This window comes from Mustela erminea, chromosome 6 (genome assembly GCF_009829155.1).
Source record: "Mustela erminea isolate mMusErm1 chromosome 6, mMusErm1.Pri, whole genome shotgun sequence".
Taxonomy (NCBI): domain Eukaryota; kingdom Metazoa; phylum Chordata; class Mammalia; order Carnivora; family Mustelidae; genus Mustela; species Mustela erminea.
Genome location: NC_045619.1, coordinates 50,759,197 through 50,771,267, shown reverse-complemented (window position 1 = coordinate 50,771,267; position 12,071 = coordinate 50,759,197). Strand labels below are relative to the sequence as shown.

At 41.0% G+C, this 12,071-nt stretch overlaps 1 protein-coding gene across 10 annotated transcripts in view; it reads left to right on the top strand.

Moving 5' to 3' along the window:
• The window catches only part of HMGA2 (high mobility group AT-hook 2), a 139,531-nt gene that overhangs the window by 12,634 nt on the left and 114,826 nt on the right, over positions 1-12,071 (top strand). For 8 of the 10 annotated variants that reach the window (XM_032347138.1, XM_032347136.1, XM_032347141.1 and 5 more), the window contains one exon: positions 2,118-2,168. In XM_032347138.1, coding sequence (XP_032203029.1) covers positions 2,118-2,168 — 51 coding nt within the window. Of the gene's footprint in view, positions 1-2,117; positions 2,169-5,793; positions 6,549-6,569; positions 6,591-12,071 lie in introns of those variants that run through there. The other 2 variants (XM_032347142.1, XM_032347143.1) reach the window with 2 other exon arrangements.

Sequence of the window (12,071 nt, the reverse complement as noted above, 5' to 3'; positions counted from 1 at the left end):
ACTAGAAGGAAAACTGTCCCTTGAAGAGTTCCATCTTGTTGGGGTGAGAGAGCACTTATTAAGCAGCTCATTTATGGTGGGCACTTGGCTCCTCCCAGGAGGCATTATCTCCATTTCATACATGAAACCAAATTAAGGTTCTCAAGAGACCTGCCCAAAGTCATAAAGCTAAAATGGCAGAGCCAGGATTTGAGTCCAAGCTTTCCAAAGTAGAGTCTGTGTTTCTCTTTAGACCACTCCCTCTCCCTATGACAGCATTCAGAAAGAGGGTGTGATTCACTGGGCACTCCTGGCTTCCATTTAATTTAATTCATGCCCTTACAACTAAAAGTAAGACGAGTGCCACTAACCCCGACAATAAACGATTCTTCTGTGCAGTCCGTTCACAAGTGACAAATGATCCACGACGCCCAAACCTGACCGTTAGGCTGAGCTTCTAAAGGCCACCAGGTTTCCTTCTGTTCAGGGAAAGTAGCTGAGTCAGCCCCAACTTTAGTTGACTGAAATGTCTCCCGTATGGTAGTGAATACACATACGCTAAGGGGAGGTGGTACTCTTAGGAGTGGGGGGAAGCCAGTCTCTCCAGGCCAACAGAACGGGGCTCAAATCCCAGGCTCCCTTGCGTGCCTTGTACCGCCTTTGTGTGTGACCTTCCTCTGTTCTCTAAAACTTAATAGCTCACCTGCAAAATTAAATTATAATACCTACTGTACAAGGCTTTTGTCAAGATTGAGGATGAAAATAACACATGTGCTCAATAGATGTGAACTAATGGTATCATAATCATACAGAACTTGGGTTAATTCCTACGGTCTGTTGCGTAGTAATGCCAGGACAGGGAGATGCTATTTGTGAGGAATCTTGTAGCTTATTTTGTGTCTGTCTGTCTATCTATCTATTTATCATCTATCTCCATCTCTTTTTATAAGGCAGATTGAAAAGAGAAAGAGGAGAATCTCACTTGGCAGTGCAGACAGTTTTAACAGGTAATTTTAGTATCGCCGTAGCAAGCACCTACTGGCTGCTAACTTAGGTAACAAAAGCACGATGCCAAACAAGTTACGCTGGCCCAGGTTACCTGTATTTTCGTGTTTATATAGCCTTGGGGTAATTCTTCTATAGAAGAGTGTGTTCTAACTTCTCTTTTTTCTGAAAAGTATAATCATGCGTTTTTATAGGAGACGTATGTTGTGTGTATGTATGTGTGTTTTGGTGTATTTAAGGATTGCAGTAGGGGTCGTAAACATAAGGAAATCACTTTATAGATGATGTTAAAAATTTAATTCAAAAGACAAAAACAACTGGAATACCAGATAAAATCTCTGAACCAATAAAACAAACTCTCAAGGTAGTTAGAAATACATTCATGTCAAGTCTGTGTTGAGTAGGGACTTAATGGTAATAATCCTGCATTTTTATTAATTGCTGGTTTTTGGCACCCCTAGTTTCCATCACAGGGACACACATGGATGATTTTGCCAACTTCTCTCTCTCTCTCTCATTCTGTTTCAATGAATTGATTGACACTTGACTTTTTGGCAAGGAACTGCCCCCCCACCCCCCCAGTTAACTATGTAGAAGAATGCAAATGTTTCATTTTATTTGACTCAGAAGCCTATGTATTCTTCCTTACTTTAGAACTTGGATTAGCAATGTAGGTAGAAGTGCTTTGTAAGTTATAAAGCAACAAATCAGTTTTAATTTTTGTAACTTTAGCTGTGATATGGAAAGAAAATCAGTTAAGAGCCATTACTTTTCTAAAATACTCCTTTATACAATTATGGATATGTGGGAGTATTTTTTTTTTAAATTGTGGATAGAAATAAAAGCGAAATGGCTTATTTAAAGCGTTTTCATGCATTTCAGAGGAAATCATTCCGGGGGAGTGTTTGAGGGTGAGAGATGAGTAGATGTCTCTGTGCATCATACCATGAAACACTGGGGAAGGAGGAGCTACTCCGACGAGAAGATGAGCCTTCAAGGAGAACGGGGTTGTTAAAGCAATCGCCATACCTCATCGCAAACCAGAACAGTCTTACTTGGAATGTGTCCCTTGGTGCAGCGCTTATAAATAATGTCAGGTAGGAAACAATATGACTTCCTTTTTCATTTTGCAGAAAGCAGAAGCCACTGGAGAAAAACGGCCAAGAGGCAGACCTAGAAAATGGGTGAGTAATCAGATATATTTTCTGGGTTTTTTTTAAGGTAATGAAAATTTTCTGTTTATCTTTTTTTTTAAATGAAGATTACTTTTATTTTCTATCAATTACATGTATTTCTGACTTCTGGTTCCATGGTCTTTGAAAGGGTTAAGGCAAGCACCAAATTATCGTGCCCTTTACCATTAGGCTCCAGGAGTTTACTCACAATGCTTTTCTTTCCTGGGAGTGACTCCTCTTTCTATCTCTTATCAACATGAAAAGAGTCTCCACTCTTCCTTCAAACCCGGGTAACAATGAGATGACTTGTTCCGTGGGTTGAGTAACTAAGGTTAAAGGCTATTATGAAACCTTGGAAGTTGATTAGAAATGGTGATAAAATTCAGATGAAATGTGTATGAGATAACTTTGTAACGTTTTCCTTCTTTCCTTCCTTTCTCTCTCTCTCTCTCTCTCTTTCTTTTTCTTTCTTTATTTGTTGTTTCCTTCATGGCTTTGCTTTGGACACATCTCATTTTCCAGGTGGCTTGTGTTTTTCCTTCTTATAGGGGTTTTTTAGGAAACCAGGTTTTCAGTTTCAGATGTTTGCTTCCCTTAGTGGTCATTCCTGCAGACTGACGTGAATGACTGTGGCTTCTAGGCAGGTGCTCTTGATCGACAGGCACACTGATGCTGCAGCTCCTTGAGGCCAGAAATCCAGAGCTCACCAAGGAGCTTCACTCATTTTACCACCTTGTTCCCTTTGCTGCCACACTACCCACGTTCTTCTGATCTGTTTGCCCCATTGACAGAGGAGAAAAACCTTAAAAATGAATAAAGTCATTTCTCAAGAAAGATAAAGGCATCCTCAATAGGACATAGCCTCTGCAATGGGACCTTTGGCTTTCCTTTTCTCTCTTCCCTGATTTATCCTGCAGGCTTCATCTTTTTTTTTTTTTAAAGATTTACTTATTTATTTATTTGACAGAGAGAGAGAGAGATCACAAGTAGGCAGAGAGGCAGGAAGAGAAAGAGGGGGAAGCAGGCTCCCTAATGAGCAGAGAGCCTGATGTGGGGCTCGATCCCAGGACCCTGGGATCATGACTGGAGTGGAAGGCAGAGGCTTAACCCACTGAACCACCCAGGCGCCCGAGGCTTCATCTTTTTTAAGTGTCTTTGCTGCTCTGCTATATTATATTTTCCTGTTGGAATGTCATTCCTTTCTCCTCTAGAGCTCTACATCACTTTCTATTTATACTGTGGTATTGCCTTTCATTTAATTTATTCATCTTGTATTTTTTTTTTTTCCCTCTGCTCAACATGTGTTGGGATTAGATTTCTTAGCACAAGGAAATGGGGATGATCTTTAGATTAAAAACATCTCAGCGTTGCAATGTAACCTTAAAGTAAGAGCATTTCATTCAACCTTCTGGTCAATAAGTGAATTTTCTCCAGATCTACTCACCAGGCGGTAATCATCTGGACTGCTTTGAGATCCTTAGTATTAGGGAACTCACTACCTCTTAAGGCTGCTCTTCCTTCTTAGAAAGCTCAGAACTTTCGGAATTAGAAAATTCTTCAATCTTCCTGCAGCCTCTGCTCACTGTCCCTAAGGCCTCCTTCCTGGGAAGATTCAGAGTAATTATTTTCACTTTTACTAATGAGAGTGTATTTTCTATAGAAAATGATAAGTTCTTGGAAGTCACGAGATTAATGTTGCTAAAATGAAATAAATTGTAAGCCAAGACAATGAAAGTTAGGGGGCGCGAGAGTGTGGCCTCTCTTGCATCCCCCAGCTTCACGGAGAGATCATTGACATATAGCGTTGTGTAGACTGAAGGAATATGCAATATTGATTTGATACTTATATATTGCAAAATGATTACTGCCATAACATTTGTTTAAGGTCACCTCACATAATTACCATTTCCTTTTTTTTGTGGTGAGGCCCTTTCAGATCTACTCTCTTAACAACTTTCAAGAATGTAACACAGTGTTGTTAACTATAATCAGCATGCTAGATCCCCAGGCTCGATAACCAAAAATTTGTGTCCTTTGACCAACACTTCCTCACTTCCCCCACACTCCACTCTTGGCAACCACCATTCTACTCTCTGTTTCTATTAAGTTTAGGTTTTTCACACCCACCTATCTTTATGGCTTTTCTTCTTTACACAGCCAGTGTTTCAGCCAAGGACCTATATGGGTTTTTTTTTTTTTTTTTCCTTAATGGATTTTTTTTTTTGTTAAGATTTTATTTATTTGACAGACAGAGATCACAAGTAGGCAGAGAGGCAGGCAGAGAGAGAGAAGGAAGCAGGCTCCCTGCTGAGAATTGCAGGCTCCATCTCAGGACCCTGAGGTCATGACCTGAGCCGAAGGCAGAGGCTTTAACCCACTGAGCCACCCAGGTGCCCCTCCTTAATGGGTTCTTACTCGTTGGAGATATGGATTCCAGGTATCTGATTTTCATGCTGGATAAGAAGCCCATGAGAGGCATCCAACGGGGAGGCCCTTGCTTTCTGGGAATAACTGGGTCATCCCCATTGACGGTGGTGATTTCTAAATTTTACACGCTGCGAGAATGAAAAATACTGTATAGTGAGTGAACTGTCACAGCCTCCTGACTCGATCCCTAAAGAAGAGCTGTTCTACTTAGAAGAGGAAGTAAAAGGAAATTGTGTATTTTTTCTAGACGGTGTGTTTCCTCTTCGCTTGTGTATATTCTGTTGGGTAGAGTCTGCAGCCACTCAAGGCCAGACATTCAGTTCAGTGGCATTCTGTGCTGGAAGGCTGGTGCTAAAGAAATAAATTACTGCATTTTCCATAGGAAATGGGCTTGTACTTCATAGTGAGTTCAATTCTTTCCAACAGTGTCATTCACTGATTTCCTTGTATTAGAGAAATATTTTTCAACTGACTAGATTTGCTAAGTACATGGCCTCAAAGTCAAATTGCTACCCCTTTATTCTTCTGAGATGTTTTGTTTTGTTATTAAGTTCTTTCACTTTTAAAAAGATGTCCTATAACTCTTACAGTGTCATGTAACAGGCCTGGAAAAAAAAGTCTGTCGTGGAACCCTCTCATCTGTTGTGACTGGAATTGGCACATGGTAGGCTACTCAGGAGTTGACTAACCAAAAGTATACATGTAGATGTAGGGCAGAAACTTGCATCAGTCTTGCTTCGTCAAGGGGATGGACCATTGGCCAATCCAGTGAGTATATTAACTCATAGATACATTTCTCATACATAGAGTTGTTGTGGGGATTAACTTCTGTTCTTTCCTTTATTCTCTTTTGTGCCCTCCCCAGCCTCCTGAGTTTGAAAGAGCTTGGGGATCTATTCTTTCAGTGAACTAGTCTGGACTTCTGCTTTTTATTTTTTTAAAAAAATTTTTATTTTATTTATTTGACAGAGAGAGATTACAAGTAGGCAGAGAGGCAGGCAGAGAGAGAGGGGGAAGCAGGCTCCCCGCTGAGCAGAGAGCCCGATGCAGGACCCCGAGATCACAACCTGAGCCAAAGGCAGAGGCTCAACCCACTGAGCCACCCAGACTCCTCGTCTTCTGCTTTGTAAAAATTTTTGGTGTGAAGGAGGCAGGATGTAAAGGCAGGAGAGAGAAGTGGGACCTCCATTTCCTTCTGGTCTCATAGCTGGGAGCTCAGGGTCTGGATTCAGATGGCTTGGGTGCAGATCGTGCCCCATCACTTGACTAACCGTGGAGTCTTGAGCCAATTATGTAACCTTTAAAAGATTGGGTTTCCTTCTCTCTAAAAAGGTGACAGGAGCAGTACATTTTTCATAGTTGTTAGATAGATACATTTCTCATACATAGAGTTGTTGTGGGGATTAAATAAGGTCACGCATGCAAAGGGCTTAATAGGAGGCTTAGCACATGCGAATGCCCAAATAATGTTAGACACAACGATTCATTCCTCTCTACATTTTCATATAGTTACCACCGTCAGCCTACACCCTACTTACTTACAGTACCCATAGCCACACACAAGGGGCAAGGTGACAGTCAGGCATCAACTAACCAAACACCCTTGGTGGTACCATTATGTCTTTAATGGATCTCCGTTGAGTATCATCAAGCTTAAGAACTGCTTATAAATAATCCTAAAGTTCATTTTAAGTCTATTTTCCATTCAGGGGAGCATTGTACGTAGCCACTTATAAGCCTCTCTTCTCACTGTCGAGGTTTGGCGTCATGTGTAGTTCATCACTTTGAAAAGCATGGTTCCTCCTGTGGGTCAGAATACGCACGTCCAGAGATGTGCTGGTTTCTTGGAGGCTTCACAGAGTTTCATTACTCAGTCCTTTTGCCAGTTGAGACGAGGCATTTAATATTTGCCTTCCTTAGTTTTAGCTTAGGAAGAGAGCTCATCCCAGAATAGAGTTAGTGATGGAAAATATTTGGAAAAAGTTTTAGGCAATGGAGTGAAGGCTCAAGAAGATGGGAACCCGGAGGGTGGAAGACTTCATCCAGATGTTGCTGAGGGAAGCAACTAGTGCTTCTGGAAAAGAGGTAAGAATAGAGTAATAAAGAGTAAATCAGTGGGAACAAAGGTGTTTGTAGGTGTTTTGTTTTCAGAATATCTTTATGAGAAAAGAAACAGGACAGAAGGGGAATATACTCCCAATAGGAACTGATGGTTTGTAAGGGGTAAAAACCAACCAATCCACCAGCCCTCTGGAGATGCTGAGATTGACCTTGAAATTGAACCAAGGACTAGCTGCCTTTGCTGAACCACTATTGGTCACTAACGAAGCCCAGCTGTTTTGGTGGGGGGAGGGGTTGCTCATTCTCTTTATTTGGTAACGGGGTGTGTGCAGTGCACTGGTTTAAAAATATGCATTTCCATTCCATCTCTTTTGAGGAGGCAGTTGTCTTTTCAGAGCTTGTGATGCACAGGAAAGTGATGTAATTTCAGCTGTTGGTCAGACATATAAGGATTCTAGATAGGCAACAAAGGCTTTTTGTTTTTTCAAGTCTGAAGACATCTAGAAACTTAAGTGATGATGTGAAGATCAAGTACAGGAAATTAAATCAGCATAAAACCTATTACAAACTAGACTGATTGAAACTCTTTGGATTTCTTCTAAAGCTCCCAAGCATTAGTGCATTGAGGAACCTGGGAATCTGATGTTGAAGTTCAAACATTAGGTTTTCATTTCCATGACTTTTCCCCTCCAGATGTTTGTCCCCCGCTCCCTTTTCTTTTTTAACTTTTAGCCATTTGTAATTTAACACTTGCTTTGTTTAAACTGAAGTATAACTTTGAAGTTTAGAAAGAAATAGCTAATAATGCATATTGCAGATAACTGTAACTTTTTATGGGAGTCGGAGGGGAAGAAATGACTTTGATATGACATCAAGAACTGCTAATGGAGTGTGGGGAGGTGAAACCATTTTCCTCGGGAAACTTGTCGTAATAACATGCATTTGAAAGTGGAGATGTTCCCCTGAAAGCACGTGGTTCTCTGATGTATGCTCAGTAACTCAAACATGAGTCTTCAGATGCATATAATGTGTTTAAATTTGGTAAGCCGTGTTTTCTGAAGCCATCCACTTTGCCATAATTTCTGAGAAAAATGGAGTACTTCGCAAACCCTAACAGAACTCTGTGGGAGAAAAGTGATTAAACTTTCTCTTTTAATAGTTTACTAAAAATCACACTTTAAAAATGCAAGATTAAATACAAAAATACTAAGAAATGAATCAAGAATTGGATTCGATCATTCATATTTTGATTCAAGATTAATATCTTTTTTTATTTGATTGAATGTTGGAATGCTATCCTTAATTATCCTATTAAACAAAGTCTTTAAGGAGAAGGTTGATAACCTGCCCTGTTTTGTCATCCGGCTCAGTCTGGCCTGGCCAACTTCTACCAGATCCTGACTGTTCAGGGCCGTACAGCATGGACCTTGGGGTCTGCCACAGTTCCACGAAAACTGTGTGGTCTTAGCAGACTATAATAGAACACTTGATTGAGTGGCAAATTATAGACAGGAATTAGTTCCGATAAATGTCCTATCTCGCTACGCAAAATAATCAGCTCGGCCAAATCCTGTCTAAGACCATTATCTCAACTCCACTCTAATAAAATGTCAGGTGTTATGGAATTCAAAGAATATGGAATTATATGACAGTTAGAGGTGCTTAAGACTTTATACATATCACCATGCGCATATTTACCCATGTTTACCCCAAATTGAGAACTTATGGGTGGCATATTAGAAATTCTCATGATGTATATAAATACAGTTAATATGTTTGTGTGTGTGTGTGTGTATTTTTTTTACCAGGCAACATAGGCAAAACTGCACCACACTTCAAGAAAACATTTTTGTTCTGTTTTTAAGGGTGGTATCTGGATTTATTTCAAATTGGTTGTTTTTTGTTTTTTGTTTTTTGTTTTTAATCCAGGAATTCCTTATTCTGAACCAACCCTTCAATATCAGACACAAATATTTCACCATTTTTTTTTAAGATTTTTTTTTAAGATTTTATTTATTTATTTGACAGGCAGAGATTACAAGTAGGCAGAGAGAAAAGGAAGCAGGCTCCCCGCTGAGCAGAGAACCCGGTGCGGGGCTCGATCCCAGGACCCTGGGATCATGACCTGAGCCGAAGGCAGAGGCTTTAACCCACTGAGCCACCCAGGCGCCCCATAATTTACCATTTTTGGCATAATTTCCATTTGATGGGATTGAATTGAGCCTCCTTTGCCTACTTTGGACTGAAATCAGGACTTCTGATGAGCTGGAAACATTCGGACAGGTTGCTCAGTTTACCCATGCTTTTTCTCCTGGTTCAGTACCGAACAGGAATATTCTCTCTGCAGCCAGTGGCTCTTAAGCATGGAGGGCTGTAAAACACAAGAACCTTTATTGCCGCACCCAGCTCTGTTACCCAGGGAGTCTGTAGATGATCCAGCCTCCTGTCTCCTTCTTTGCTTTGTTTCCCCAGCCTTCCCTCCCCGCTCACCCCTCCACACCCCCAACACGCACTCCTCATCCCCAACCCCAGCTTGCCCTTTGGCCATTTCACTACTCATTAGCACCTCCACCAGATGAGGGGCAGGGCCAGAAACAGGGAGGGGGGTTCATCTCTGGTAAAAGACTTGGCTGGGGAAAGAGGCAGGGAGGAATGGCAGACATAAGGTTTTCAGATTATCTGTTGATTGCTAGACCCAGGTTACCCAGACTCCATCCTCAGGAGTAATCGACTGTAGCTATGACCCTGAAATTTGTTTTTCACTCATGCTTTATTTATTCCTCTCCTAAATGCAATTTCAGAAGTATGCTGCCTTTTTTTAGGATGCTATGGGAAGCAAAGGTCTCTTTTTAAAAATTATGTTTTGTCCATATTGATGAGTGGCTGCAAATCAGGCTTGGTTTAACAGGCTTTTGCCCCCTGTTCAGATTCAGAAGTCTTACATTAGACTTACTCTTACATTACATTGTGGAATGATAGTTCATGGAATTCAGGAAGAGGGAGATTGCCTCATCAGAGAGTCCTGTTTGGGTGTGCCATGATCATACAGCTAATCCTCGCTGTAGGACCAAGGGAAGGGAAGATTTGTCATTATTTTGTGCTGGGGTTTCAGTCCATTCACCCAGAAAATGCACTTTGTCTCTTTGAACAGAGGATCCTGCAGAAGCCTAAGCATGTAAGATGGACAACACAGACACACAAGAAGTTGCTTAGACACTGTGTTTCTTTTTTTGTTGTTGTTTTTGGGCGGGGTGGGGTGGGTAGAGAGGGAGAGAGAGAATCTTAAGTGGGCTCTGCACTCAGCACAGTGCCCAGTGCAGGGCTTAATCTCATGACCCTGAGCCCAAATCAAGAGTCAGATGCTTAACCGGACTGTTTTGGACACTGTTTTCATTCATTTGCTTGTTGGTTTACTTCTCTCTTGCTTGGCTAGACCACGTAAACCCTAAGGCTGCAATGGCAAGACCCTCTGATTTTGCAGTTTTCCGTTTATCTGAACATTTTACTCAAGTCTCTGACAGTGCTATGGATCAAGCCCTTGTGCTGGGTCCTGGGGTTACCCAGCCCAACAGGATAGATGGGGGCTGCCTTTGGGGCACTTACCTTCTGGAGAACCAAAGAGGAGAACCTAGTGTCAGCCCCTTAGATACTCCTCTGTGTTGCAGATGCTGAGAAGCTAAATTAAATTCCAGTTTTCAAGTATTTTGAGCTCTTCAGAATTTAACAGCCCTTCCATAGACATGATTGTGCTGTTTTCCAAATCCTGATGACACTCTATGTCATTATTTGAATATAGCTATACATATTATCTATGAATTAGCTGTATAAGTGGGCTGAAGTTACATTCGCTCCTTATCACCATGGCCAAAATCCAGGTTAATATCAAATGTACACACATTTGATCTATCAAAATAGTGAGTCAAATTTCATCTGGTTAGTATAGTTATAAAAAGATAGGTATTAAATTACGAGGGTTCCTGGGTGGTTTTTTTGTTAAGCGTCTACCTTCAGCTCAGGTCATGGTCCCAGGGTCCTGGGATCGAGCCCCGCATCGGGCTCCCAGCGCAGCAGGATGCCTGCTTCTCTCTCTCCCACTGCCCCTGTTTGTGTTCCCTCTCTCTGTCAAATAAGTAAATAAATAAATATGTAATAAATAAATAAATCTTTAAAAAAAAGTTGCCAGATACTGGTACCAAGAAAGAAGGACAGGGAATTAGAAAGATCAGGATAATTCTTTTGGGCCACGGCCTCAACATACATTGCTCTATTTTTTTTCCTCTTTGTTCATGCTGATAATTTGTTTATCAGATAACTTTAAAATCATCTGGTGTCAAAACGATGACTTGCACACCTTAATATTTCTGGATACTGCTACCTTTTGTATTTAAAAAATGACTCTTGAAAGTGGAAAGCATATCACATTTATCCTTTTACCCTTAGCACCTAGGACCTAGGAGGAAAGTCAGCAAATGATTAAGAGCTCAACCCGCTTGCGGTCAGTTAGCCGCTTAGCAAGGCAAGCTGCTCATGGCCCCAGCTCTGGTCTTTTTGTATCTGGAGCAAAGGATCGTAATAGTTTTCAATGTATAGGAATTGTAAAAATTCAATGAGAAGCCACCCCAAAACTGTATTCACCGTGGGGCAGGCAGTCTGTAGATCCTCACTGTTGATTATTAGTATAATTTCAGGCCTGAAGCAAGACTTAATAAACGTTGGCTGAATAGAATGACAGCATTTCTTTATTACGTATAAAGTGTGGGCTTTGAATGTTTGTTTTCTGGTACGAATGTAGATTTGAATCGCATGCTTTGTCTTTTTTTATTTTTTTTTCGAATCTGATGATCTGTATTTTCAAAGAGGACACAAAGGGGTTAAAAGCCCAAACCATAGGCATCAAGGCAGTGTTTGTAATAATTTCAAATTCCAGCTTTTGCCTTTCCCCTGAAGAAGTAAGCCGGGAGCCACTATCACCCGCGGCCCGATACAGACTGAATGCCTTGCCCTGTCTTAATCTTTCCATTCCCTTGCTCCTGCAAATAGCATTCTGCTTTCCAAAATAGACACTCCAGCACTGTACCTTCAGAGAATTTTTGTCACAGCTTTGGACCATCAGAAAAACAGAAGAAAGCTTTGTTGACAGAACCTCACAGAATAGTCTTCTCAGGTAGTCTCTAAGTTTTCTTCCACAAAAACTTACTTTAATTGCGTTTCCCCTCTCCTTCACTCCTAATTTTTAGTGTTCACATGAAAATAAACAAGAGAGGAACATCAGGCAATAATTTTTTGTATCTTTGACTCCTTTCAGGGACATTTTAAAGCACCCCACGTAAAGCAAGGGATCTAATACACTAGGTTTTATACCACCAAAGGGGTTAGGACTCAACAGTCGGGATAGCAAAGGTAGCAATGTGGCATGACTTGGAA